This window comes from Physella acuta, unplaced genomic scaffold (assembly GCF_028476545.2).
Source record: "Physella acuta isolate Inbredline_101_S28 unplaced genomic scaffold, ASM2847654v3 ptg000378l, whole genome shotgun sequence".
Classification (NCBI taxonomy): domain Eukaryota; kingdom Metazoa; phylum Mollusca; class Gastropoda; family Physidae; genus Physella; species Physella acuta.
Genome location: NW_026731897.1, coordinates 635,895 through 663,217, shown reverse-complemented (window position 1 = coordinate 663,217; position 27,323 = coordinate 635,895). Strand labels below are relative to the sequence as shown.

Below are 27,323 nucleotides of genomic sequence, written 5' to 3'. Positions count from 1 at the left end.
GCCACAGTACACTTTGGAATATCGGTCGAACAGTTACATGTCCTCTATTTGGCTATCAATGGGGAGCAAACATTCACTGGAGGCATTACAATTTAAAGTTTTGCCAATATTTTACACTGCAGTTTGTGTAATGGATTTTAATTTTTGCTGAAGAGCGTGGTATAGTGACTGTAAAATAAAGATAATCGTACAGCAGCAACAGTTTCTATTACAAACCAAATATCAAAGCAAAAATGCACGAAAATAAAATTCAAAATTCTTAAAAACATCTATTATAGTCGGCTGTGGGCCCCCAAAACAGGTGCCCCCACCGCCCCCCCCCCCCAGACGCAAAGAGAAAAGTGTAAAAAAAAACCTTAGTTTGGTCTCACATTAATTAAGTCAGACGCAGAGAGAATCATGTAAAACAACATTTGTTTTTTTCTAACATTAATTTGTGACAGCAGATACATTCAGTGGAGCCAATTAAGGAATAATTACAAAAAAATAACATAAGGGCATTCACCGAACTCTAAGTTCCTAATAGTTTTATGTTTTGCGTAGACAAAACCAGATCGGGAATCATGTTAATCGGGAATGTGTCTTGACCTCCTGAGACTCACTCACCGAAACCCCGGGGTTCGTTCAAACCATTTTAAGAACCACAAGTCTTAGGAGAGAATCTTGTTTTTGGAAAGTCAGAAGGGGGAGTGGATATTGAATTGTTGATTTACACAATCAAATTGCTAGTAGTTGTTCTAAATAAACCGAAAGTGATCTCCCCAAAATTTTCTCGAATTTTCTTATTTAACATTGCGCGGATGGCAACTCAGGATATAGACACTATTTTTAATCCATTTTTAATTACATAAACATTTTTAAAATAGAATAGAATCTCGTAGAAAAAAGTATTGCGCACGAAGTGAATACTAAACAGAGGCGTAGCAAAGGGGGGCGGGGGTACATATGTCACCGGGCGCCGACCGTAGGGGCGCCAAAATAAGCTCATTCTAGCTGCTATTTTTAATTATAAATATTAAAAAATATATGGGAGAGGGGGCTAAATTGAAAGCTTGTCCCCGGGCGCTGGGAGGGGTCGCTACGCCTCTGATGCCAAACAAAATGTGTATAATAGTGCGGAATATTATTAGTACTTCACAAATTCACATGCATTTTTAAGAAATCGGAAATAGCGCAAACTACTACTTCCGTTAAACAGAAATTACTCAAAATTTGAAAAAAGGCAGAGAAGCAGAAATTTTACTTACATGTGAAATTTTATTTATCTATCTGAAATAGTACTCAAATTATAGGCTTTAGAAAAATTGAAAGTGGAATAAGTTCCACTTCCGGTTGTTGGAAAAGTTGATACATATCTACAAATTTGATATACTACTTATATATGATATTTTATTAACCAAGCTGTAACGGTACCCAAGTTATCATGTTTACAAACACACACACAAACACACACACACACACAGACATACTAAGTTTTTTCGACTCAGGGAGGTGTAAAACGTCGAAATTTGCAAAAATCTCGATTTATTTTTGCACGATTACGAGACTTTCTCTATACTTCGTATATACGAGAAAATAAAAAAGGTTAATGATCTGTGTATTCACTAAAAAGAATGAATATAATATACAGGATTGGATTTGAATCTCGTTCTTCTAAAGATAAAAAAGAAAGTAAAAAGCATTTAGTAAAAAGTAAATATAGCAGGGTGGGGTGACTTCTTTAATTAAACATGGCGTGTGATTAAAGTTATTGTTAATTGCAGTGTCACAACACGTGGATCTCTTGCTAAAAATAGTCAACTAATTAGCCTGGTTTTTAATTAATGCATTTGTCAAAGCTTGGTCTAAAGCGTGATGCAAGTTCATGATGCAGGGTCAACTTGACCTGGCATACTGTGGGGCTAAATCGCGGGCTTTAAAAACCGTTCAACCAAGGGAAGAAATCCAGTGCAGAGAATGACACTTGGAAGTGTTTTGAGATTGGTAAGTTATAGACAGTTATTTTTGTCAAAAGTTGATTTCATTTCGGGGAACTCGCGACTTACATAATTTCAGTAGTTTAACTATTGTAATAACAGTGCTGATCATTTTATTATTGCAAATATGTTCTATGAAACACCTAAAAAAGTCCCATGGGACAACTGTAAAAGTCCTATGGAACACCTGTAAAAGTCCTATGGACAGGTTTAGAAGTCCTATGAAACACCAGTAGAAAGAGTGTTGAGCACCTTTAGAAAACATTTGGAACACCTGCAGAAAACCAATAGAGCCCCCTTAGCTAGGTCACATAACAAAGCATAACGAAACCGCTGTTTTTCTTTGTAAATAAATTTATTAAATTTATATTCTTTATTGTGCTTGCTGCATTTTGTCTTTTGCTAACAACAAATAAATCAAAAGTCATTCACATAGTTAAGCTTATTTACAGTGATTTAATTTAATTTAAAAATTGGCTGTTCTAAATATATAAAACTGTTTCGTAAACCAATTTATTTAATTCTTCACCCATATGTAGGTGCTAGTGACCTTAGTTGTAGGTCACGCGATGAGTAGTAGAAACATATTACAAAAATTACAAACTGAAGTGAAGAGTATGGCCAGACAGGTAGGTGACCTATTATGTTAATTAAGTTAGCGTTAATTTATGCCGGGGTGCATGATGGTACCTGTGAGATTGATGAGCTTCTGTGTCTTAGATATCAGTGTGGTGATGTTGCCAAATTTCTGTGTCTTAGATATCAGTGTGGTGATGTTGTCAGATGACAGCTTATGAGTTCAATGGATAAAACACAAGACGAGAATGGAACAGAATATGCTCTTGCTCTGTTCGGTTTAACTCCACCCCCCCTTCCCCCCACCATCGCCTCTTAACTTCATTCATACATGCAACAGTAGGTTCTCAAATGGTTGATAAAATAAGATTATGTTGCAGCATATGTCAGACAACACTATCGTTTAGAACTCAAATGTTGCTGACGTTTTTCGTGCAGATTATGTTGCAACAGATGGGAGTGGAGGAAAAACTCAGGCAAGATGGCGGGTCCGGTCTGAAACAAATCCGGCTGGACCTGGACGGACCGGAACTCTACTACGTCACCAGCCACAGTGGTTTCTCTATGAACCACATCCACGACCACAGCCACACAATTCGGACGTTGGGCGTAGGGGCAGGGCAGGTCAGTTGATACGCTGTTTTTTTTTTAATATACCATAAATCGACTCTAGATTAAAAAAATATTCAATTAGTATAATCCGTCTCTAGCAAACTATTTTTGTTTAATTTACCATTAATTTTTCACTACACTATTATATTTTTTAAAATTTACCATCAATAGCTTCTAGCAATAAAATAAAAATAAGCCATAATTTCCGTATACTATTTTCTAAACTATGTTGCATTGGTTTATTTCCGCATACTATTTTCTAAACGGTATTGCATTGATTTATTTCCGTATACTATTTTCTAAACGGCGTTGCATTGGTTTATTTCCGTATACTATTTTCTAAACGGTGTTACATTGGTTTATTTACGCTTACTGTTTTCTAAACGGTGTTGCATTGATTTGTTTCCTTGCAGTACGTTCTAAACGGTGTTCAGTTTCGGACCCGCCATGAAAATTTTAAACTTCAGATGCCCGGTAAAACAAAACTGAACGGGGAAGTTGAAGACATACCTTTCCCTCCAGTACCCCACAACGTACTAGAGATGCCGACCGTTGAACAACAGGTAAGATAAAAATTAACATATGGTTGATCTTCATGTAAAGAAGTTACTTAACGCAGGTTATTGCGATCCCTAGTTAGATTGACTCATCATCTGTTTGTGGGAAGGATTTTTTTTATACACTACCTAGAGAGCTCAGGAAGGAATATCTGTTACACGTCCCCGTGGTGAAGGAATGTTCTAGAGAATATAAGTTACTACATGTAAAATGGTAGAGAAAATATGTAATTAAGTGCTTAAGTCTGATAGTGACATTGCGAAAAGGTTACATTGTTTCCTAGATCAGGGGCATTGGGCAGAGGCTTTGTGTTGACATTGTTTTGTACATTAAGGGCAGGGGTTAAGGTTGACATTAACAAGTACATGATGGAGATTGGGAAGAGGTTTAGAAGTGCTATCAAAAATCACCAGAAGTGCTATCAAAACTCAACAGAAGTGCTATAAAAACTCACCAGATGTGCTATCAAAACTCAACAGAAGTGCTATCAAAACTCAACAGAAGTGCTATCAAAATTCATCAGAAGTGCTATCAAAACGTACCATCCCTGTAATGGCAGTGCAGTTTGTTACAACCCCCTTTGTTACATCTACAGATCGAAGAACTCCGCCTTTATTTCCTAGCCTTCTCCAAAAGCGACACAACGATACGGGACTACACCCCGTACTTCAAGCCCGTCCTATGTTACCTAGAAGGTGCTTGGGTCACCAAGACTGAGAACTTAAAACCTCAGCTGATGGAAGGTGACCACGGTGTTGACGTCGAGACGTATTATGACCTACAGGTCAGTTCAGCTTATTTTCAAAACATGTGTGAGTGCATCTGTGTGTGTCTGTGAGTGTCTGTGTACGTGCATGTGTACGTGCATTTGTATGTGTACGTACAAGTGTAGGTGAATGTGCGTGTGTATGTTAACGTGTATATGTGTGCACATGTGCATGAGTATGTTCGTGTTTATGTGTGTGTATAAGTGCACGTGTATGTGCGTGTATATTTGCATGTGTATGTGCATGTGCATGTGTGTGTGTATATGCGTATTCTTTTTAAATCTTTTTTTTTTATCTGTGTAGGAGAGGAATCGGTTTAACGGCCACACCGGCAAGGTCAGTCCCAGGGAGAATCACCCGCTGTTGCCGACGATCATCTCCAAGATCTCGGACTTTGGTTCCCCGAAGTACGGCCAGTGGGACTACAGGATACTCTGTAATCCCATCGATGACGTCCCGCAATACGAGGGTTATATCAAGAGGTCGCTTCTACAGCCTCTAGATGACCTGAGTATCCGACTTCCAAGAAATCTACCGTTGTTCCGGTACCATGTAAGTAAAAATATTTCTGGTCTGGTAGTCATACCAGGTAAAAACAATTATGCCCACAATTATGGTCTGGTACACAGACCAGATAAAACGTATGCCCATATTTCTGCCTTGTATTTATACCAGGTAAAAAAAAAAGGTAAAAACATATGCCTAAGGCCATTGAACTCTGAAATTGAAAAAAAAATAAAGCTCTATGTCAATGTCCCCACGATATCTCTTCAATGCCATCACAATGCCACCTACTATACCCTGTTGGGTCAGAATTCCACAATCATCCATTTACTACCTAATTACAGGGTGCACCGTAGGGATGGAGAGTAGGTGACGCGTTCAAAGAGACTGGCCGCTCTGACAGGACAGTAGTCGTCTTTATTCTGACCAGTAGCTAGGGTTGTTAGTGCTAGGGGGGGGGGGATAATTTGTTGGGTCACAAGGTTTGAGCTCATTGTCCCGTGGGAATAGCTAGGGGGTTAAGACAGGGGTATAAATACAGGCAGGTTGCATAGTCTCTCGCTCTCTCTCTCTCTCGCACAAGAGTTCCAGACATTTGCGGTTATGGGAAGCCTCGCTCAGCGGAACAAGCATTTAGTGAATTAATAAACAAAATAAATTAAGATGGGCTCAAGTCTCGTGGTATATTTTACTGTAGTTGACTAGTGTAGAATTATTAAATACCCCTAGACAACGACGTGTTTATTGGCTAGTGCCCGAACCAGTGTCAGCAACGTATTCGGCCGGCGACTAGGCATACGGACTGCAAAATTGTAGTCCGGTCTGCAACATGCCCTACTTTGATATCGATATATCATCGTTAATGGCATAATGACTGTGAAAGACTGTCGTAGGGTTAGGATATCATAGGACTAAGTCAGAGCTGCATCAAAGAAAAACTTACATTATACAAGTTACACGAAAGAAAGACAGACAATGCACAAGTAGTATCAAAGAAACATAAACAACACACACGTTTATCAAAAGAAATGCTGACAATAGACACGTATATCAAAGAAATGCTGACAATACACACGTATATCAAAGAAATACTGACAATACAGATGTATATCAAATAAATACGCACAATACACATGCATTATAATCCTCCCCAGATAAAGTTTGGCTGAATCCCATTCTCCCCCTTGGTGTTGGAAGAAATACAAGATTGGGCAGTGCTTGCTTCGTCATGGTATTACCCTCTCTCTTCTCTTCAATAAACATGTTTAGTAAATCTTTCTTTCTCCACCAGATGTCGCCGGCTGCGAGGTTTTCCCTTCAACACCCCTGGGACAATAAAATAAAGTATTTTTATTTGCGGGATTATATCATGCAGGAGATACCAGGGCGGGACAACCAAATGGTCAACATTAACGAAACATCTTTCGGCGGTGTGTGGTTCAATGGTGGATATAAAACAGCAGAGGTCCTCAATGTAGGGAAATACCACCACAGATACATGCCGGTTATAAGTAAACGTATTCCTATGATGGGCTACAGTGACCCCAATGCTTACTTTGCGGAAACTACACAAGAAGATGTCGTACCAGTGTCTTTAGAAAACCAAGGTGTACTAACCGTGAAACGGAATACTTGGGCCATACCTCTGGAGATTGTTTACCTGACCCCGCTGCTGTCGTGGAACCCTTACAACATCACCCACATTCCAGACAAGGATTACGTCACCAGGGACGGCAGGCACGGCGGTAACACATCCACAACGGCGTACGACGGGTATCATGATGAGTTATTTCACCTCACGCCTATTGAATTTTTCGCTGGGGACGATCCCAATTACGCGTTTGCTAAAAGAGTGGGCGTTCTAGACTCGCGGGGAATGTTGAGGAATGTGACCGCGTCCGGCACCAGAGTCTTCTTGCCCAACATCCAGGATGTTGGCGTCATACGTACACGGTTCCCTATCGTGCCAGTCCACGGGGAGTTCAGCCCCCCTTGGAAAGAGATCAACGCTTTGAAAAAGATTGTGAAGGACATGCACAAATACGGTGAATTCCTGTACCAAAAACTGATCAAGCCTTAACTATCTACGCTCTGAAGAGGAGTCATTTAACCAATATGTATCACAAGTTTGTGAAAATGACTTGTATTCGCTGTTTTATTTTTTGAAACTTCATGGCGTCATTATGTTTAAATAAAAGTAGTTTTGTCTTTCTGTAGTTTTTTGTCTTTTTATTTAAAAATAGTTGTGTAACTCAAACGTCTATGTTTTAACTTAAATTCCTTTCTTGAAAAATAACTTTATATACGTTTATTACAGGAACATGAACTTTTAAAATATCCCGGTCCAGTTTATACATTGGTTAACTACACGGCAAAGTCTTAAAGAGGAGGTATACTGCGATTGGTTCCTGAATGGTAGGCACTCCTCACACTCCACATATAACTAGGTTTTCAGCGACTGCTTCTTTGCTAAGTTGAGACATCAGACTCAAAGCTTAAAATCTGTCTAACACGTCATTATTTTTACAAGTGTGTTGTTAGTCCAGAACATTCGAAGTGGCTAGGCAAAGGGCTGACGAGACCATCCATTCACACGCCGAGGTCACAGAAACAGGTGAACTCTATTTCGCATCTTACATTAACCGTCAGTTTCATGTTCATGTAACGTCTCATTATAATTAGCGATTCTTTGTTACCTATATTTTACTGCACTGGTGAAGACAAACAGCTAAAGTGCTTTTTAAAACATTTTCTGTACATATTTTTGTATGAGCACATATTCTTTGTATGTGTAAATATTTTAATCAGGCAAATATTAGTCTACTAAGTACTTAATCAAATTCAGTGGCGTAAGCAGGGTTAATTTACAATTAATTTCTCTAAATCTAGATCTAGAATCTACAGATCATGTTTACTATCTAGAATCTAGGTGAAACCAAAATTAATTAGTTAAAAATAAAAACAATTATAAAAAGACGTTAAATTATTGAGTTGCTTTATTAAACTATTTTAGTCCTTAAACATTTTATATGAACCTTTGTTTGTTTAGCTATGGAATCGGATAATTTGGGATACAATTTAATTTGAAATAATACAAGATCTAGAGCCTATTCGCGGAAATGGAGTTTCTTACGCAGAATACAAGTAAAATATTTATTAGTATAATCATACCTGATCCTACAAGCTTAGTTAGCTAAGATGTTAGTGTCTTAGGTTACCATGCGGGTGGCATCATGCGTGTGTAAATTTTTAATTTTTGTTTTTTAATGTGAATGATAAAGTTGCCTATAGGAACTTGGCAGGATCAGTGTTTCTTCCAGACCTTTTTCTCCGGGGGGGGGGGGGGTGAGGGGAGAGGGGGCACTTGAATTTTTATGGGGGGGGGGGGGGGCGATAGACTTTCTTCGGTGGCGGGGGGGGGGGCGGACACTGTTCAAAGAATATATTTTCTATATAAATTATATAAATTTCTTTTCGTTCGGGGGGGGGGGGGGGGGGAGGGTAGAATTATTTCGGGGGGACTTCGCCCCCCCCCCCCCCCCGAAGAGATGTCTGGAAGAAACTCTGGGCAGGATGATACAGGGAAGGTGAGGTAGAATTCACCTTGACCCGAATTTTTTTTTAAACGATAAAAACATGTTTTTTGAGACTAGGTGTAGAGTTCATCAGTGACGTCAGCATTTAAATGGATAGTGTGCACAGATCCATGCTCAACCGAAATCGGTGTTTTAAAAGACAAAATCATGTATGAGATGGGGGAGACACTGGGCAGGTGAAGTAGAGTTGTGTTGGTGTAGAGTTCACCTGTGATGTCAGCATATGAAGGGATAGTGTAGTCAGGCCCAGGCTCAGCCGAAATCGGTGTTTTTAAAAGACAACGTCGAAGGTGTGTCTACTTTATGAATGTGGGGTCAAGTTATTTTGTGATGATAAGGAACAGACGTGATGCCATTTATGAATGACCCCCGAAACCCACAGTTATGGAATGATAACGGATAGTCTATATATATATATATATATATATATATATATATATATATATATATATATATATATATATATAATATATATATATATATATAATATATATATATATATATATATATATATATATATATATATATATATATATATATATAATGCTGGAAAAAATTTGACCCCCCATCCATGAGACGATCCTGGCTAAGCCACTGAACAAATTTCTGTATATATTTAGTCAATTGATATATTGTAAATTTAACGCTACAACCTTTTAATTATTCGTTTCGTCAAAACGTTACCAATCGTGTATATTTAGACGTGTGCCCTGTTTTCCAGAAGTTTAATTAAATGTGAACATGTCGGCATTTCATTTCTTGGATCTTAGTTGTTGGGGTGCTAGTTTGTCCACACTACCAACTAGACAAGCCAAGGCATGCTGTTAGCACCTCGGCGACGTTCCAGCTGTCAGGGAAGTCACGGGGCTCCTGGGAGCTACCGGTTACATTACTGTAGGGCCTACGGGTGATGAGTGCAACACAGTGATTCTTACAAAATGCCAGACCCTACCCCCCCCCCCATGACGTCATTTATGAATAGTAATTGACTATTATTAATTTTCAATTAATTCTAAACGTTCTTATTAATTTATAAATAATTATATAACAAATAATCTTACCTTTCCTGTTTTGTGAACTAGATGCACCTAATACTATGCAAGTAAACTAATATCTGCTGACTAGTGCTGTCTAGTGTCTGACAAAATGTGCTGAAGTGGTGAATGTACGATAAGGAAGTAGTTCATAAAAGATACATCGATCTATTCGATACTTGCGAGGCTAAGAAAGAGGGGTGGGATGGGAGTCGGCTTGGGAAAAAACTTGAAAGAGACAACAAAGCGCCTATGTACACAGGGGAGGTAATTTAAATAAAGTTTACTTTGACATGTCTTGTAAAAGCAAAAACAAGAAAACGTATATAAAACCGAAGTTTCTAGTAGTATGCTATTTTTTATTAATTGTAGGATACAGGATAGTACAGGATAGAAATTCTACCATTATGACAAACATATATTAACCTTGAAAAAGATACAATGGATTTCGGGTCCCTTACCAATGCCGCAAAGATGAACTGCATCATGAAACCCACTTCAAATGTAGCGGCTTATCGATCTTGTTTTTTTTAGAAAGAATTTTGCCGTCGACAGCGTGTGTTTGATTGTAGGGAAATAGAACTCGACCTTGACGATGGTTAAAAAAATACAATTATAAATAACTTTTTACTTTCTCGAATGTACGAAGTATAGAGAAAGTATTGTAATCGTGCAAAAAAAAATCGAGATTTTCACAAACCTCGACGTTTAACACCTAACTGATACGGAAAAACATAGTTTTGCAATCTTGTCCGTATGTCTGTGTGTGTGTGTGTGTGTGTCTGTGTGTAAACACGATAACTTGAGTACCGTTACAGCTAGGTTGATGAAATTTCAAATATAAGTATTTTATCAAAATCGTAGATCCGTATAAACGTTTGAGCGATTTCCGATAACCGGAAGTTGTACGTTTTCTACTTTGAAATTTAAAAAGCCTATAACTTGAGTACTATTTCAGATCTAATTCTCTACCTTCTGTCAAATTTTGAGTAATTTCCGTTGAACGGAAGTACTAATTTACGCTATTTCCGATTTCTCAAAAAACGCATGTAAATTTAAAAAGCACTAATAATATTCCGCACTATTATGCACATTTTGTTTTGGCGTTCGCTTGGTGCGCAATTCTTTTTTCTACGAGATTATATTCTATTTTTAAAAGTTTAAGTAATTAAAAATCATGTCTATATTCCGAGTTATATAAGAATATTCGAGAAAGTTTAGGGGAGATCACTCCCGGTTTATTAAAATATGTAAATAAATTTGACGACAATTTCCGAGCCTCGTATTTGGTCCCCATACCCTGCTCCATCCGCCACAGTACACTTTGGAGGATCGGTCGAACAGTTACAAGGCCTCTATTTGGCTATCAATGGGGAGCAACCATTCACTGAAGGCATTACAATTTGAAGTTTTGCCAATATTTTACACTGCAATTTGTGTAATGGATTTTAATTTTTGCGGAAGAGCGTGGTATAGTGACTGTAAAAGAAAGATAACCGTACAGCAGCAACAGTTTTTATTACAAACCAAATATCAAGTAAAAATGCACGAAAATAAAATTCAAAATTCTTAAAAACATTAATAATAGTCGGCTGTGGGCCCACTAAACGGGTGCCCCCCCCCCCCCCCAGACGCTGAGAGAATCGTGTAAAAAAAAACTTAGTGTTGTGTCACATTAATTAAGTCAGACGCAGAGAGAATTGTGTAAAACAACCTTTGTTTTGTCTAACATTAGTTTGTGACAGCAGATACATACAGTGGAGCTAATTAAGGAATAATTACAAAAAAATAACATTGGTCTATTTATTTCACGAAATTAATTTCTTCAGGCAATGTATTTAACGCGAATGGTTGTTAAGTGAGTTTGGTTTGATTAAAGTAATTAGAATACAAGATAGTTAGTGTAGAATATGATTACAATACATTTTAATTAGAATGTAATATGGTTATGATGATATAATGTTGGTATATGAAAGATAAAAGGAAGATGTGGTCATTTGAAGGAAAGAGTTTTTACATGAATGAGAGGGATTAATATGTAGTTGAAATCTCATACAAAATGTGACGTTACTTTTTCTGGCGCAATATACACATAATTTTTACTAATCGCGCAAAGGCAGTGGTTCTGAACCTTTTTGGGGGAACCGAACCCCACCAATTTCAAAATAGAGTCGTGTTTCTGAAAAGTCAGAAGGCGGAGTGGATATTGAAGTGTTGATTTACACTCAAATTGCTAGTAGTTGTTCTAAATAAACCAGAAGTGATCTACCCTAAACTTTCTGGAATATTCTTATTTACATTACGCGATATGGCAACTCAGGATATAGACACTATTGTTAATCCATTTTTAATTACTTAAACTTTTAAAAATAGAATAGAATCTCGTAGAAAAAAGTATTGCACACGAAGTGAATACTAAAAAGAGGCGTAGCGATGGGGGCCCAGGGGTGCATATGTCCTCCGGGCGCCGACCGTATACAGCGCCAAAATAATCTCATTTCAGCTGCTATTTTGAATTATAAATATTAAAAAATATCTGGGGGGTGGGGGCGCCAAATTGAAAGTTTGTCCCCGGGATGGGTCGCTACGCTTCTGATGACAAACAAAATGTGTATAATAGTGCGGAACATTATTAGTACTTCACAAATTCACATGCATTTTTAAGAAATCGGAAATAGCGTAAACTACTACTTCTGGTAAACAGAAATTACGCAAAATTTGAACAAAGACAGAAAAGTAGATTTTTTTTTACATGTGAAATTTCATTTATCTATCTGAAATAGTACTCAAGTTATAGGCTTTAGAAAAATTGAAAGTAGAATAAGTTCCACTAACGGTTGTTGGAAAAGTTGATACATAAATTTGATATAATAGTTACATATGAAATTCTATCAACTAAGCTGTAACGGTACCCAAGTTATCGTGTTAAGGGACACACACACACACACAGACACATGGACAAGATATTAAAACAATGTTTTTTTCGACCCAGGGATTACCAGACTTTCTTTATACTTCGTATATACAAGAAAATGGAATGAATATAATATACAGGAAACCCGTCTTGATTGGATTTGTATTTCGGGCTTATAAAGATAAAAAAGAAAGTAAAAAGCATGTAGTAAAAAGTAAATATAGCAGGGTGGGGTGACTTGTTTAATTAAACATGGCGTCTGATTAAAGTTACTGTTAATTGCAGTGTCACAGCATGTGGATCTCTTGTTAAAAATAGTCAACTAATTAGCCTGGTTTTTAATTAATGATTTTGTCACTGTTTGGTCTGACGCGTGATGCAGGTCCTTGATGCAGGTTCAATTTGATCTGGCATACTGGGTGGGGCTAAACCGCGGGCTTTAAAAACCGTTCAACCAAGGGAAGAAATCCAGTGCAGAGAATGACACTTGGAAGTGTTTTGAGATTGGTAAGTTATAGACATTTATTTTTGTCAAAAGTTGATTTCATTTCGGGGACCTCGCGACTTACATAATTTCAGTAGTTTAACTAGTGTAATAACAGTGCTGATCATTTCATTATTGCAATTATGTTCCATGAAACAACTGTAAAAGTCCTATGAAACACCTGTAAAAGTCCTATGGAATACCTATAAAAGTCCTATGGACAGGTTTAGAAGTCATATGAAACACCAGTAGAAAGAGTGTTGAGCACCTTTAGAAAATATTTGGAACACCTGCAGAAAACCAATAGTGCCCCCTTAGCTAGGTCACATAACAAAGCATAATGAAACCGCTGTTTTTCTTTGAAAATAAATTTATTAAATTTATATTCTTTATTGTGCTTGTTGCATTTTGTCTTTTGCTAAGAACAAATAAATCAAAAGTCATTCTTATAGTTAAGCTTATTTATAGTGATTTAATTTTAATTAAAAAATTTGCAGTTCTAAATATATAAAACTGTTTCGTAAACCAATTTGTTTAATTCTTCACTTATATGTAGGTGCTATTGACCTTAGTTGTAGGTCACGTGATAAGTAGTAGAAACAGATTACAAAAGGTACAAACTGTAGTGAAGAGTCTGGCTAGACAGGTAGGTGACCTATTATGTTAATTAAGTCAGCGTTAATTTATGCCGGGGTGCATAATGGTACCTGTGAGATTGATGAGCTTCTGTGTCTTAGATATCAGTGTGGTGATGTTGTCAGATGACTGCTTGTGAATTTCAATGGATAAAACAGAAGACGAGAATGGAACAAAATATGCTCTTGCTCAGTTTGGTTTAACCCCCCCCCCCCCCTCACCATCGCCTCTTAACTTCATTCACACATGCAACAGTAGGTTCTCTACTGGTTGATAAAATAAGATAGCATCAAGCTAAAAAAATACATTGAGAAAGATGGGTTTTCATAGTTAGAGAAACTAGTTTGTATCATTATTACCGTGTTTTCTCTTCATCTTCTTCGTTCTTAATTTTTAGTATTGGAATGGATTCCCTCTAACACAATTAACTAACTTAGTCAATGTGTTTGATATCAAACTTTAATGATGTGCTAAATAAGAAAGTAAAGTTCCCATTTGGAAGCTGGCGGTCTATAGGGCAAATGAAGTAGAGTTCACATGTTTCTATGACTACGGCATATGAACGGATAGTGCTATGGAGAGGAAGTTTAATTTTTTTTAATCATAGAATATCCTGTAAATTTGAAGTCATTACTGGCAAAATTACATCACTAGTGACATGTATGTAATCATTACTCACATACTCCCATGACATTTGTGTCCTAATCTTTTGGCTCCAAATCTGCTAGTCTGTTGTTGAGCTGGTCATGAGTATGACGGACAACACTATCGTTAAGAATTCAAATGTTGCTGACGTTTTTCATGAGGATTATATTGCAGCATATGTCAGACAACAGTATCGTTAAGAATTCAAATTTTGATGACGTTTTCATGCAGGTTATGTTGCAGCATATGTGAGACAACACTTTCGTTAAGAATTCAAACGTTGCTGACGTTTTCTATGCAGATTATGTTGCAGCATATGTCTGACAACACTATCGTTAAGAATTCAAACGTTGCTGACGTTTTTCGTGCAGATTATGTTGCAACAGATGGGAGTGGAGGAAAAACTCAGGCAAGATGGCGGGTCCGGTCTGAAACAAATCCGGCTGGACCTGGACGGGCCCAAACTCTACTACGTCACCAGCCACAGTGGTCTCACTATGAACCACATCCACGACCACAGCAACACAATTCGGACGTTGGGCGTAGGGGCAGGACAGGTCAGTTGATATGTTGTTGTTGCTTTTTTTTAATTTACCATCAATCTTCTCTAGATAAAAAAAAATTCAATTAGTATAAATCGTCTCTAGCAAACTATTTTTGTTTAATTTACCGATAATTTTCACTATAATCTATCTATATACTACTAAAACTCAAGTTTGTGTACATGTTTGAATATTTTTGTTTTGTTTTTTTGTTTGTCTGATTGACTATTGTAAATGGTTCTACTCTATGTGGAGAGCTGTAAAATTGAAAATTTTTTGTTTTCATGCAGACTGCTAATCACAAATTTATTTAAAGACATTAATTCATTTATTGATTTATTCATTGGTAGATTAACCACATTAATTTTAAAAGATTAGAAAAACGACTTGACTTGACGGAATAGTGACGTCACATTTTTTGTTTACTTTTTAGTAAAATAAAATGGCGGCTTCTATCGAAAAAGATTGTGTTCCCATTCCAAAGTTTTACGCGTTCTAAAGCTAATTTTCTGTCGGCTATAACTTTAACAATACTTATTACGTTCCAACACTTAAAATCAATTTTTAACTGTCTTTTTCATGTAGTTTTACGATAAATTTCTCTAGATCTACAGATCAGCTGCCGAAGGAAGAACATACAAACATGTTATGAAATCTAGATTCTAGATCTAGATCTAGGTCACTAGACTTTACGTAAATTCTAGATCTAGACTTAATGCAAATTCTACATCTAGAATCTATTTCAGGCCTTATTTTATATAAATCTTTGTTTAGCTTCAATGAACATCTAATTCGAGAATACATCGGATTTATCTATCTAGGTTCTAGAGCTAGATATAGTAGGATTATTCGTTTTATTGGAGGCGTGGTCGGTTGCTACCAACAATGGCGTCCGGATGGGACGCATGACTTCCGACTAATTTTAGGCTATGTTTACCACGAGCAAAATGGCGGGTTTTCACGTTATATAAACATGCTATAGGTGGCCAGGGCTAGATATGCCAGTAAAGCATTTTAAAATTTGTTTTCGATAATGAAGGCTAAATTTTGAATTCGTGTCATTAAAATTAAATAGAACTTTTTAAAGGTCACCTGTGACGTCAGTATATGAAGGGATAGTGTGTTCTTAAACACAAAAAAAGTCTTTTTGAATGTGGGGTCTGGTTATTTTGTGATGATTAGTGCCAGACGTGATGTCATGTATGGATGACCCCCGAAACCCACAGTTAGCTAACTAGATAACGGGTAGTCTAGTATTTTTAAAAAAATTACCATCAAGCGCTTCTAGAAATAAAAAAAAAATATACCATAATTTCCGTATACTATTTTCTAAACTATGTTGCATTGTTTATTTCCGCATACTATTTTCTAAACGGTGTTGCATTGATTTGTTTCCTTGCAGTACGTTCTAAACGGTGTTGAGTTTCGGACCCGCCATGAAAATTTCAAGCTGCAGATGCCCGGTAAAACAAAACTGAACGGGGAAGTTGAAGACATACCTTTCCCTCCAGTACCCCAAAATATACTAGCGATGCCGACCGTTGAACAACAGGTAAGATAAAAATTAACATATGGTTTATTTTCATGTAAAGAAGTTACTTAACAACGCAGGTTATTGCGATCCCTAATTAGATTGAATTATTATCTGTTTGTGGGAAGGATTTATACACTACCTAGAGAGCTCAGGAAGGAATATCTGTTACAGATACCCGTGGTGGAGGAATGTTCTAGAGAATATAAGTTACTACATGTAAAATGGTAGAGAAAATATGTAATTAAGTGCCTAAGTCTGATAGTGACATTGCGAAAAGGTTACGGGTTGACGACTCCTGGGCGGATTTAGCTTGAGCAGGGCCCTCGGTTGAAATTTTTCGGTGGCAAATATATATATATATATATATATATATATATATATATATATATATATATATATATATATATATATATATATATATACATGTGTGTCGTTGCGCGCGTGTGTGTGTGTGGGGGGGGGGGGGCGTTGAATATTATGTTTAAAAAATGAAGCTTGAGATGCAAATATTAGAATTTTAGTTTTTATAGTAAAAACCAAAAATCAAGCAGAAAATTTGCGGGCCCCTAAAAAATCGGGGGCCCCTGACTGCAGTCACCTCACCCTCCTGTTTTAATCCGCTACTTGTTGACATTGTTACCTAGATCAGGGGCATTGGGCAGATGTTTTGTGTTGACATTGTTTAGTACATTAAGGGCAGGGGTTAAGGTTGACATTAACAAGAACATGATGGATATTGGGAACGGGTTTAGAATAGCTATCAAAACTCATCAGAAGTGCTATCAAAACTCATCAGAAATGTTATCAACAGTCACCAGAAGTGCTATCAAAACTCACCAGATGTGTTATCATAACTCATCAGAAGTGCTATCAAAACTCACCAAAAGTGCTATCAAACTCACCAGATGTGTTATCAAAACTCATCAGAAGTGCTATCAAAACTCACCAAAAGTGCTACCAAACTCACCAGAAGGGCTATCAAAACCATCCCTGTTCTCGCAGTACAGCCAGTTACAACCCTCTTGCTTATCTCTACAGATCAATGAACTACGTCAATATTTCCTAGCCTTCTCCAAAAGCGACACAAGGATACGGAACTACACCCCGTACTTCAGGCCTGTCCTATGTTACCTAGAAGGTGCATGGGTCAACAAGACGGAGAACTTAAAACCTCATCTAATGGAAGGTGACCACGGTGTTGATATCGAGACGTATTTTGACCTACAGGTCTGTTCAGCTTATTTTCACACATGTGTGTGTGCATCTGTGTGTGCTTGTGTACGTGCACGTTTATGTGCATTTGTATGTGTACGTGCAAGTGTACGTGTATGTGCGTGCGTATGTTAATGTGTATGTGCATGCATGTATATGTGCGTGTTTTTTTTTTAATATATTTTTTTGTCTGTGTAGGAGAGGAATCGGTTTAACGGCCACACCGGCAAGGTCAGTCTCAGGGAGAATCACCCGCTGTTGCCGACGATCATTTCCAAGATCTCGGACTTTGGTTCCCCGACATACGGCCAGTGGGACTACAGGATACTCTGTAATCCCATCGATGACAGCCCACATTACGAGGGGTACCTCAAACTGTCGATTCTACAGCCTCTGGACGATCTGAGTGTCCGACTTTCAAGAAATCTGCCGTGGTTCCCGTACCAGGTAAGTAAAAATATGCCCGCATTTCTGGTCTCGTACACATACCAGGTAAAATCATATGCCCATGTCTGCATTGTATCTATACCCGGTAAAAACAGGTAAAAAAATATGCCTAAGGCCATTGAACTCTGAAATTGAAAAAAATACATCTCTATGTCAATGTGCCCACGATGTCTCTTCAATGCCATCACAATGCCACCTACTATGCCCTGTTGGGTCAGAATTCCACAAGCATCCATTCACTAATAATAACAGGATGCACCGTAGGGATGGACAATAGGTGACGCGTGCAAAGAGACTGACCGTTCAGACAGGACAGTAGTAGTCTTTATGCTGACCAGTAGCCAGAGTTGTTAGCGCCAGGGGGAATGGTTCGTTGGGTCACAAGTCACTATATTTTACTGTATTCAGAATTATTCCACAGCATCCATTCACTATGTCATTAGAGGTTACACCGTAGGGATGGACAGTAGGTGACCGCGTTCAAAGAGACTGACCGCTTTGAAAAGACTAGTCTTTATACTGACCAGTAGCCAACGTGGTTAGCGCCAGGGAGGATAATTTGTTGGGTCACAAGTTTTGAGCGCATTGTCCCGTGGGAATACCTAGGGGGTTAGGACAGGGGTATAAATACAGGCAGGTTACATAGTCTCTCTCTCTCTCTCTCTCTCTCTCTCTCTCTCTCTCTCTCTCGACAATACACAAGTATATCAAAGAAATGCTGACAATACACAAGTATATCAAAGAAATGCTGACTATATACAAGCATTGTAATCCTTCCCAGATAAAGTTTGCCTAAATCCCATTCTCCCCCCTCCCGTTAAGTATTTGCAAGTAGACAGAGTGTGTGGGTGCTAAGCTACAACAAAGTTCACTCGGGATTTCCTGATCGGTGGCGCCTAAAGAAATACTAGATTGGGCAGTGCTTGCTTCCCCATCGCCGTGACGTAGTTTTATTTGGTATTACCCTCTCTCTTCTCTTCAATAAACATGATTAGTAAATCTTTTTTCCCCCCCAACAGATGTCGCCGGCTGCGAGGTTTTCCCTTCAACACCGTTGGGACAATAGCGTGAAGACTTTTTATACGCGGGATTATATTATGCAGGAAATACCAGGACGGGACAACCACATGGCCGTCATAAACGAAACATCTTTCGGCGGTGTGTGGTTAAATGGCGGATATAGAACAGCAGAGGTCCTCAATGTGGGGAAATACCACCACAGATACAAGCCGGTTATACGTCACTCAGCTGATATGCTGGGCTACAGTGACCCCAATGCTTACTTTGCGGAAACTACACAAGAAGATGTCGTACCAGTGTCTTTAGAAAACAAAGGTCAACTTACCGTGAAACGGAATACTTGGGCCATACCTCTGGAGATTGTTTACCTGACCCCGCTGCTGTCGTGGAACCCTTACAACATCACCCACATTCCAGACAAAGATTACGTCACCAGGGACGGCAGGCACGGCGGTAACACACCCACAACGGCGTACGACGGGTATCATGATGAGTTATTTCACCTCACGCCCTTTGAATTTTTCGCTAGGGACGATCCCGATTACGCGTTTGCTAAAAGAGTGGGCGTTCTAGACTCGCGGAGAATGTTGAGGAATGTGACCGCGTCCGGCACCAGGGTCTTCTTGCCCAATATCCCGGATGTTGGCGTCATACGTACACGGTTCCCTATCGTGCCAGTACACGGGGAGTACAGCCCCCCTTGGAAAGAGATCAACGCTCTGAAAAAGATTGTGAAGGAGATGCACAAATACGGTGAATTCCTGTACCAAAAACTGGTCAAGCTTTAACTATCTACGCTCTGAAGAGGATTTATTTAACCAATATGTATCACACGTTTGTGAAAATGACTTGTATTCGCTGCATTATTTCAAACTCTATGGCGTCATTATGTGTAAATAAAAGTAGTTTTGTCTTTTTGTCTGACCACAACACAAGAGGACAACTGCCCACCCTAAGATTTGACCCTCGATTTCTTAAAAAACCAAAATTTAAATTTAAAAATAGTTTTGTAACTCAAAAGTCTATTTTTTAAAACACAAATTCCTTTTGTGAAAAATAACTTTAGATATGTTTATGACAGGAACTTGAAATTAAAAAAAATCACCGTCCAGTTAAAATATTGTTGACTACACGGCAAGGTCTTAAAGTAAGGGCAGTTTTATCTGGCTACCAATGAAATATACTGCGATTGGTTCCTGAATAGTAGACACTTCTCACAATTCACAATTAACTAGGTTTTCAGCGACTGCTTCTCGGCTAAGTTCAGACATCAGACTCGAAGCTTAAAATCTGTATAACACGTCATTAATTTTATAAGTGTGTTGTTAGTCCAGAACATTCGAAGTGACTAGGCAAATGGTGAATTAGGTGAACTCTCTTTCACCTCTTACATGAACCGTCAGGTTCAAATGGTTATATCATCTGACTACAATTATTCCCAGGAATTAAAAAAAATGTTGAAATTATTTCCATCATGTTCATGTAACGTCTCATTATAATTAACAATTGTTTGTTACCTATATTTTACTGCACCGGTGAAGACAAACAGTTAAAGCGCTTTTTAATACATTTTCTGTACATATTTTTGTATGAGTACATATTTTTGTATGTGTAAATATTTTAATCAGGCAAATATTAGCCTACTAAGTACTTAATCAAATTCAGTGGCGTAAGCAAGGTTAATTTACAATTAATATATCTAGATCTAGATCTAGATCTAGAATCTACAGATCATCTGTCGAAATGTTTACGATCTAGAATCTAGGTCAAACCAAAATTAATTAGTTAAAAATAAAAATAAATATAAATTATTGAGTTGCTTTATTAAATTATTTTAGTCCTTAAATATTTTATATGAACCTTTGTTTGTTTAGCTATGGGATCGGATAATTTGGGATACAATTTAATTTGAAATAATACTAGATCTAGGACCTATTCTCGAATATGGAGTTTCTTACGCAGAATAAAAGTAAAATATTTTTTAGTAAAATCATACCTGATCCTACGAGCCTATTTAGCTAAGATGTTAGTGTATTAGGTAATTATGCGGGTGGCATCATGTGTGTGTAATTTTTTTCATGTGAATGATAAAGTTGCCTATAGGAACTTGGCGGGATACAGGGCAGGTGAGTTTGAATTCACCTCGGCCGAAATCTTTTTTTAAACGATAAAAACATGTATTCTGAGACTAGATCAGCATTTGAAGGGATAGTGGGGACAGATCCATGCTCAGCCGAAATCGGTGTTTTAAAAGACAAAAACATGTACGAGCTGAGGAGACACTGGGCAGGTGAAGTAGAGTTGGGTTGGTGTAGAGTTCACCTGTGATGTCAGCATATGAAGGGATAGTGTATTCAGGCCCATGCTCAGTCGAATTCGGTGATTTTAAAAGACAACGTCGAAGGTGTGTCTTCTTTTTGAATGTGGGGTCTGGTTATTTTGTGATGAAAAGGGACGGACTTGATGTCATTTATGGATGACCCCTGAAACCCACAGTTATCTAATGATAACGGGTAGTCCAATATATATATATATATCTATCTATATACTACTAAAAGTCAAGTTTGTTTACATGTTTGAATATTTATTTGTTTTTTTGTTTGTTTTTTTGTTTGTCCGATCGAGTATTGTGATATGTTCTACTCTATCTGGAGAGCTGTAAAATAGTATGTAGGTAGAGAATAATTTTTTAATGCAGACAGACTGTTAATCACAAATTTATTTAAAGACGTTAATTAGTTTATTAATTTATTCATACGTATAGTAACCCTATTTTTTTAAAAAGTTTAGTACGACCACTACACTCGGCGGGACCGTGACGTCACAGATTTTTGTTTACTCTTTAGTACAATAAAATGGCGGCGTCTATCGAATAAAATTGTGTTCCCATTCAAAAGTTTAACGCGTTCTAAATCTAATTTTCTGTCGGTCATAACTTTAACAATACGTCCGTTTGCTGTATTTATTATGTTCCAACACTTATATCAATTTTCAACTGTCTTTTTTCATTTAGTTTTACAATAAATTTCTCTAGATATAAAGATCAGCTGTCGAAGGAAATTTATGAATCTAACCTAGATCTAGATCTAGCCTAGATCTAGGTCACTAGACTCAATGTAAATTCTAGATCGAGACTTAATGTAAATTCTACATCTAGAATCTATTTCAGGCCTTAATACATCTAGAATCTATTTCAGGCCTTAATTATTTTATATAAATCTTTGTTTGGCTAATTTAAGATAAAATTTAATTTGAAAGTTACTACTACTAGACTTAGATCTAGATCTATGCGCGTAAATCAAGTTGCATAAGGAGACTCAAAGTATAGTATAAAAATTCATTCGTGACGTCACGAGTAAATAGCTAAGTTGGTAGCGTAGTCCGCTCTCATGCGGGTGGCACAGGTTCTAGACCATTATGTCAATGATATTTTTTTTTCAATTTTTTTTTTAGATGTGAATGATAAAGTTGCCTATCTGAACTTGGCAGGATACAGGGCAGGTGAAGTAGAGTTCATCTGTTTCTTTGTCCTAAGCATATGAAAGGATAGTGTGGTCAGAGACATGCTCGGCTGGAATCGTTTTTTAAACGATAAAAACATGTTGTCTGAGACTTGGCGGGACATTGGGCAGGTGAAGTAGAGTTGAGTAGGTCACATGTGACGTCAGTATATGAAGGGATAGTCCGAAATCGGTGTTTTCGGTGTTTTTAAAAGATAAGAAACATATTTTTGAATGTGGGGTCTGTTTTTGTGACGATAAGTGACACTGCAGTAGCGTAGAGAGGAGGGGGGGGGGGCGGAAGGGGAGGCGGGGGGGGGAGGGTAGGCGGGGGGAGGTGGAGGGGGGAAGGGGGGGGGGCGGGGGGGACATATGTTGGGGCGCAAAAATGGTTTGGAAAAATAAATTGAAAGGTTGAGGGGGGTTCAAATCGAAAGTTTGAGTCGGGGGGGGGGGGGGGGGGTGAAAATCGAAATCTAGGGGGGTGGGGGGGGGTTAAAATCGAAAAGTTTGTCCCCGGGCGCCGGTAAGGGTCGCTATGCCTCTGAGTGACAGACGTGATGTTTTTTGATGGATGACCCCCGAAACCCACAGTTATCCAACGGATGACGGGTATTCTATTATATATATATATATATATATATATATATATATATATATATATATATATATATATATATATATATATATCGTGCGGCGTCAAAACGGCCAATGACAAAACGGTCCCGTCAAAACGACCCCGACAAAACGACCCCGTCAAAACGACCCCGTCAAAACGGCCCCGTCAAAAGGGCCAGCGACATATGGACCCCGTTATATAGGCTCCCGACAAATAGGCTCCCGTCATTTAGGCTACAGACAAATAGGCTCCCGTCATTTAGGCTACCGACAAATATGCTCCCGTTATATAGGCTCCCGACAAAAGGGCTCCCTTCAATAAGGCTCCTGACAAATAGGCTCCCGTCATTTTGGCTCCCGACATATAGTCTCCCGTCATTTAGTTTCTCCACGAAACGGCCCCCGTCATTACGACTCCCGACAAATAGGCTAGCGTCATTTTGGCTCCCGACAAAAAGGCTCCTGTCAATTTGGCTCCAGACAAAAGGACGACTGACACAGTGGAGTCGCTACCGTAAAGCTAGCGTAAGCAAGGCATAGGGGGCCCAAGACACATAGGGCCCTTTTCCCTCATAAAGAATTAAAACTTTTACAATGGAATTTTAATATTTGTTACATATAAATAGTTTTAAAAAAGAAAAAGGTTAAAAGTTCCAAAAAGCACCCCCCCTCCACCGTTTCGGCAGTGGGATTCTGTGTGTGTGTGTGTGTCAAACAGAGCCCAGTCGTTATAATAACACTACAGGCGATATCACTTTGTCCTGCAAGACATTGAGAGAATCAGCCTATAAATAAACTTTTTAGCAGTAGTAGGCAAACATAATAATATAGTATAAATACATAATCAGGACATATAAAATACAAAATGTTGCCTTCAGAATATTTATAGATTAAAAAATATCCATCGTAAGTAGAAGTTGATCTCTTCGTTTAACTCCTCTGTAGCCTAACGCAGAGGCGTAGCGAAGGCGGGGCGGGGGGTGCGGACCGCAACTGGTGACACCATTTAGGGGGGTGACACCAAAGGCAAAAATTTTAAAATTTATAGAATGAAATGCCATTTTTCCAGATCCATTAGTTAAAGTTAAATAGTCTTCTAAGTACAAATCGAAAATTATATCAAGAGGGGTTGGGGGGTGACACCACGACGTAAACGTAAACTATAAAGAAAACAATGCTACATCCAACTGTATTATACACAGACTGTAGATAAACATCGTTACTATTAAGTCTGCAGTGATTAAAGCTTAAACAAGTACGTGTACCAGTATGTGGCATATATATAAATTTTAGGCCTATGTAGGCCGACACACACATACACACACACACACACAAACGTATATATATATATATATATATATATATATATATATATATATATATATATATATATATATATATATATATATATATGCTTTGTTTCCTGGGAGGGGGTGACAATACGAAGTGCCGCACCGGGTGACACCCGACCTAGCGATGCTACTGGCCTAACGGCTGACGAAGGGGCCCACTGGTAATTTTGCATAGGGGCCCAAAAATCCTGGCTACGCCACTGCACTGACAATACCGTTTCTGTAGAGACTAAGTCTCCCGGCAAAGCGGTCTCATTGAATATGACACCTGCCAGTGGGACCCCTTCATCAATATTCTTTAGAGTTAGCTTATCCAACACTCTTATGTAATACAACGTATGCATCTCTTGTTCAGCAGGTCTTATTTTTATCTTAGTATATCTATTATAAAATATAATATGTTTTAATTTAAGGGTCATCTATTTATGACATCCATAATAGAGTCGGTTATAGGCTGTTCCAACTCAGTGTGTGGGGAGAAGGGTCCACGCTGTACCCTCCTAACTGCAGTATGCTTGTAGATTATCAAAACAAAATGCTGTTATCATGTAAACATCATGTATATCATACATTTACACGTCTGTGCTAGCTTTTAAGCAACAGATCTTTTCTGTTGTAAATTAAACATTGTCAAAACTTTAGAATTGGTGGAATTTAGCTGTTAAGGGCTCGATTTGTTTGTGAATTAATGTTGGTTCATGAAAAGCAATTTCATTCGGGCATTAAAAAGAGGTTATAGTGGTATTGGTGGTAGGACACAATGGTTACTTTTATGCCAATAGTGGTCATATCATTCATTTTTCTGGAGCCAAAATGTCGGGAGTCATTTTGTCAAAAGCCAATATGTCGGGAGCCCAATTGCCGGGAGCCAATATGTCGGGAGCCCATTTGTCGGTAGCCAATATGTCGTGAGCCCCTTTGCCGGGAGCCCATTTGTCTTGAGCCCTTATGTCGGGAGCCAATATGTCGGGAGCCCAATTGCCGGGAGCCAATATGTCGGGAGCCCATTTGTCGGTAGCCAATATGTCGTGAGCCCCTTTGCCGGGAGCCCATTTGTCTTGAGCCCTTATGTCGGGAGCCAATATGTCGGGAGCCGCTTTGTCGGGAGCCAATATGTCCTGAGCCTATTTGTCAGTGGTTAATATGTCGGGAGTCCATTTGTCTGGAGCCTAAATACCGGGAGCCCATTTGTCGGGAGCCTATATGTCGCAAGTCAATATGACGGGAGTCCATTTGACGGGAGCCAATAAGTAGGGGCCCTTTTGGCGGGGCTATTTTGACTGGGTCGTTTTGTCGGGGGTCGATTTGACGGGGTCAAATTAACGGGGCCGTTTTGACGGGGCCGATTTGTCCCGGGTCGCTTTGACAGGGCACTTATATATATGTAGATATATATATATATATATATATATATATATATATATATATATATATATATATATATATATATATATATATATATATATATATATAATGCTGGAAAAAATTTGAACCCCCCATGAGACGATCCTGGCTACGCCACTGATCAAATTTCTGTATATATTTAGTCAATTGATATATTGAAAATTTAATGCTACAAACTTTTAATTATCCCTTTCTACAAACTACTTCAACACGCCAAACTGACGCCTATTTTTATGAGGTTTTCATCAAAACGTTACTATTCGTGTGTATTTGGACGCGTGCCCTGTTTTTCAGAAGTTTAATTAGATGTGAACAATGTCGGCAGTTCATTTCTTGGTTCTTAGTTGTTGTGGTGCTAGTTTGTCCACACTACCAACTAGACAAGCCAAGGCATGCTGTTAGTACCTCGACGACGTCCCAGCTGTCAGGGGAGTCACGGGGCTCTTGGGAGCTACCGGTTACATTACAGTACGGGTGATGAGTGCAACACAGTGATTCTTACAAAAGCCAGACCCTACCCCCATGACGTCATTTATGAATAGTAATTGACTATTATTAATTTCCAATTAATTCTAAACGTTCTAAATAATTTATACATAATTATATAAAAAATAATCTTAACTTTCCTGTTTTGTAAACTAGATGCACCTAATACTATGCAAGTAAACTAATATCTGCTGACTAGTGCTGTCTAGTGTCTGACAAAATGTGCTGAAGTGGTGAATGTACTATTAGAAAGTAGTTCATAAACGATACACAGGGGAGGTAATTCAAATAAAGTTTACTTTGACATGTCTTTAACCGGAAGTGGTACTTTTTCTACTTTGAAATTTTAAAAAGCCTATAACTGGAGTACTATTTCAGATCTAATTCTCTACCTTCTGTCAAATTTTGAGTAATTTCCGTTGAACGGAAGTACTAATTTACGCTATTTCCGATTTCTCAAAAAACGCATGTAAATTTAAAAAGCACTAATAATATTCCGCACTATTATGCACATTTTGTTTTGGCGTTCGCTTGGTGCGAGTTATATAAGAATATTCGAGAAAGTTTAGGGGAGATCACTCCCGGTTTATTAAAATATGTAAATAAATTTGACGACAATTTTCAATCCTCGTATTTGGTCCCCATCCCCTGCTCCATCCGCCACAGTACACTTTGGTGGATCGGTCGAACAGTTACATGGCCTCTGTTTGGCTATCAATGGGGAGCAACCATTCACTGAAGGCATTACAATTTGAAGTTTTGCCAATATTTTACACTGCAGTTTGTGTAATGGATTTTAATTTTTGCGAAAGAGCGTGGTATAGTGACTGTAAAATAAAGATAATCGTACAGCAGCAACAGTTTTTATTACAAACCAAATATCAAGTAAAAATGCACGAAAATAAA

At 38.2% G+C, this 27,323-nt stretch overlaps 2 protein-coding genes across 2 annotated transcripts; both read left to right on the top strand.

Annotated features, from left to right (window-relative positions):
- The first annotated feature begins 1,854 nt into the window (after window positions 1–1,854).
- On the top strand, window positions 1,855–7,205 carry LOC131941966 (uncharacterized). Its single transcript, XM_059301602.1, has 7 exons — window positions 1,855–1,983; window positions 2,516–2,605; window positions 2,991–3,176; window positions 3,578–3,727; window positions 4,318–4,506; window positions 4,793–5,041; window positions 6,285–7,205. The coding sequence occupies exons 1-7, from the start codon at window positions 1,957–1,959 to the stop codon at window positions 7,071–7,073; spliced, it is 1,680 nt and encodes a 559-aa protein (XP_059157585.1). The 5' UTR covers window positions 1,855–1,956; the 3' UTR covers window positions 7,074–7,205.
- Window positions 7,206–12,865: 5,660 nt separating this feature from the next.
- LOC131941967 (uncharacterized) lies at window positions 12,866–20,809 on the top strand. Its single transcript, XM_059301603.1, has 7 exons — window positions 12,866–13,044; window positions 13,578–13,667; window positions 14,674–14,859; window positions 16,247–16,396; window positions 17,417–17,605; window positions 17,789–18,037; window positions 19,057–20,809. Exons 1-7 carry the CDS (start codon window positions 13,018–13,020, stop codon window positions 19,843–19,845), a joined length of 1,680 nt encoding a protein of 559 aa, XP_059157586.1. The 5' UTR covers window positions 12,866–13,017; the 3' UTR covers window positions 19,846–20,809.
- Window positions 20,810–27,323: the final 6,514 nt, after the last annotated feature.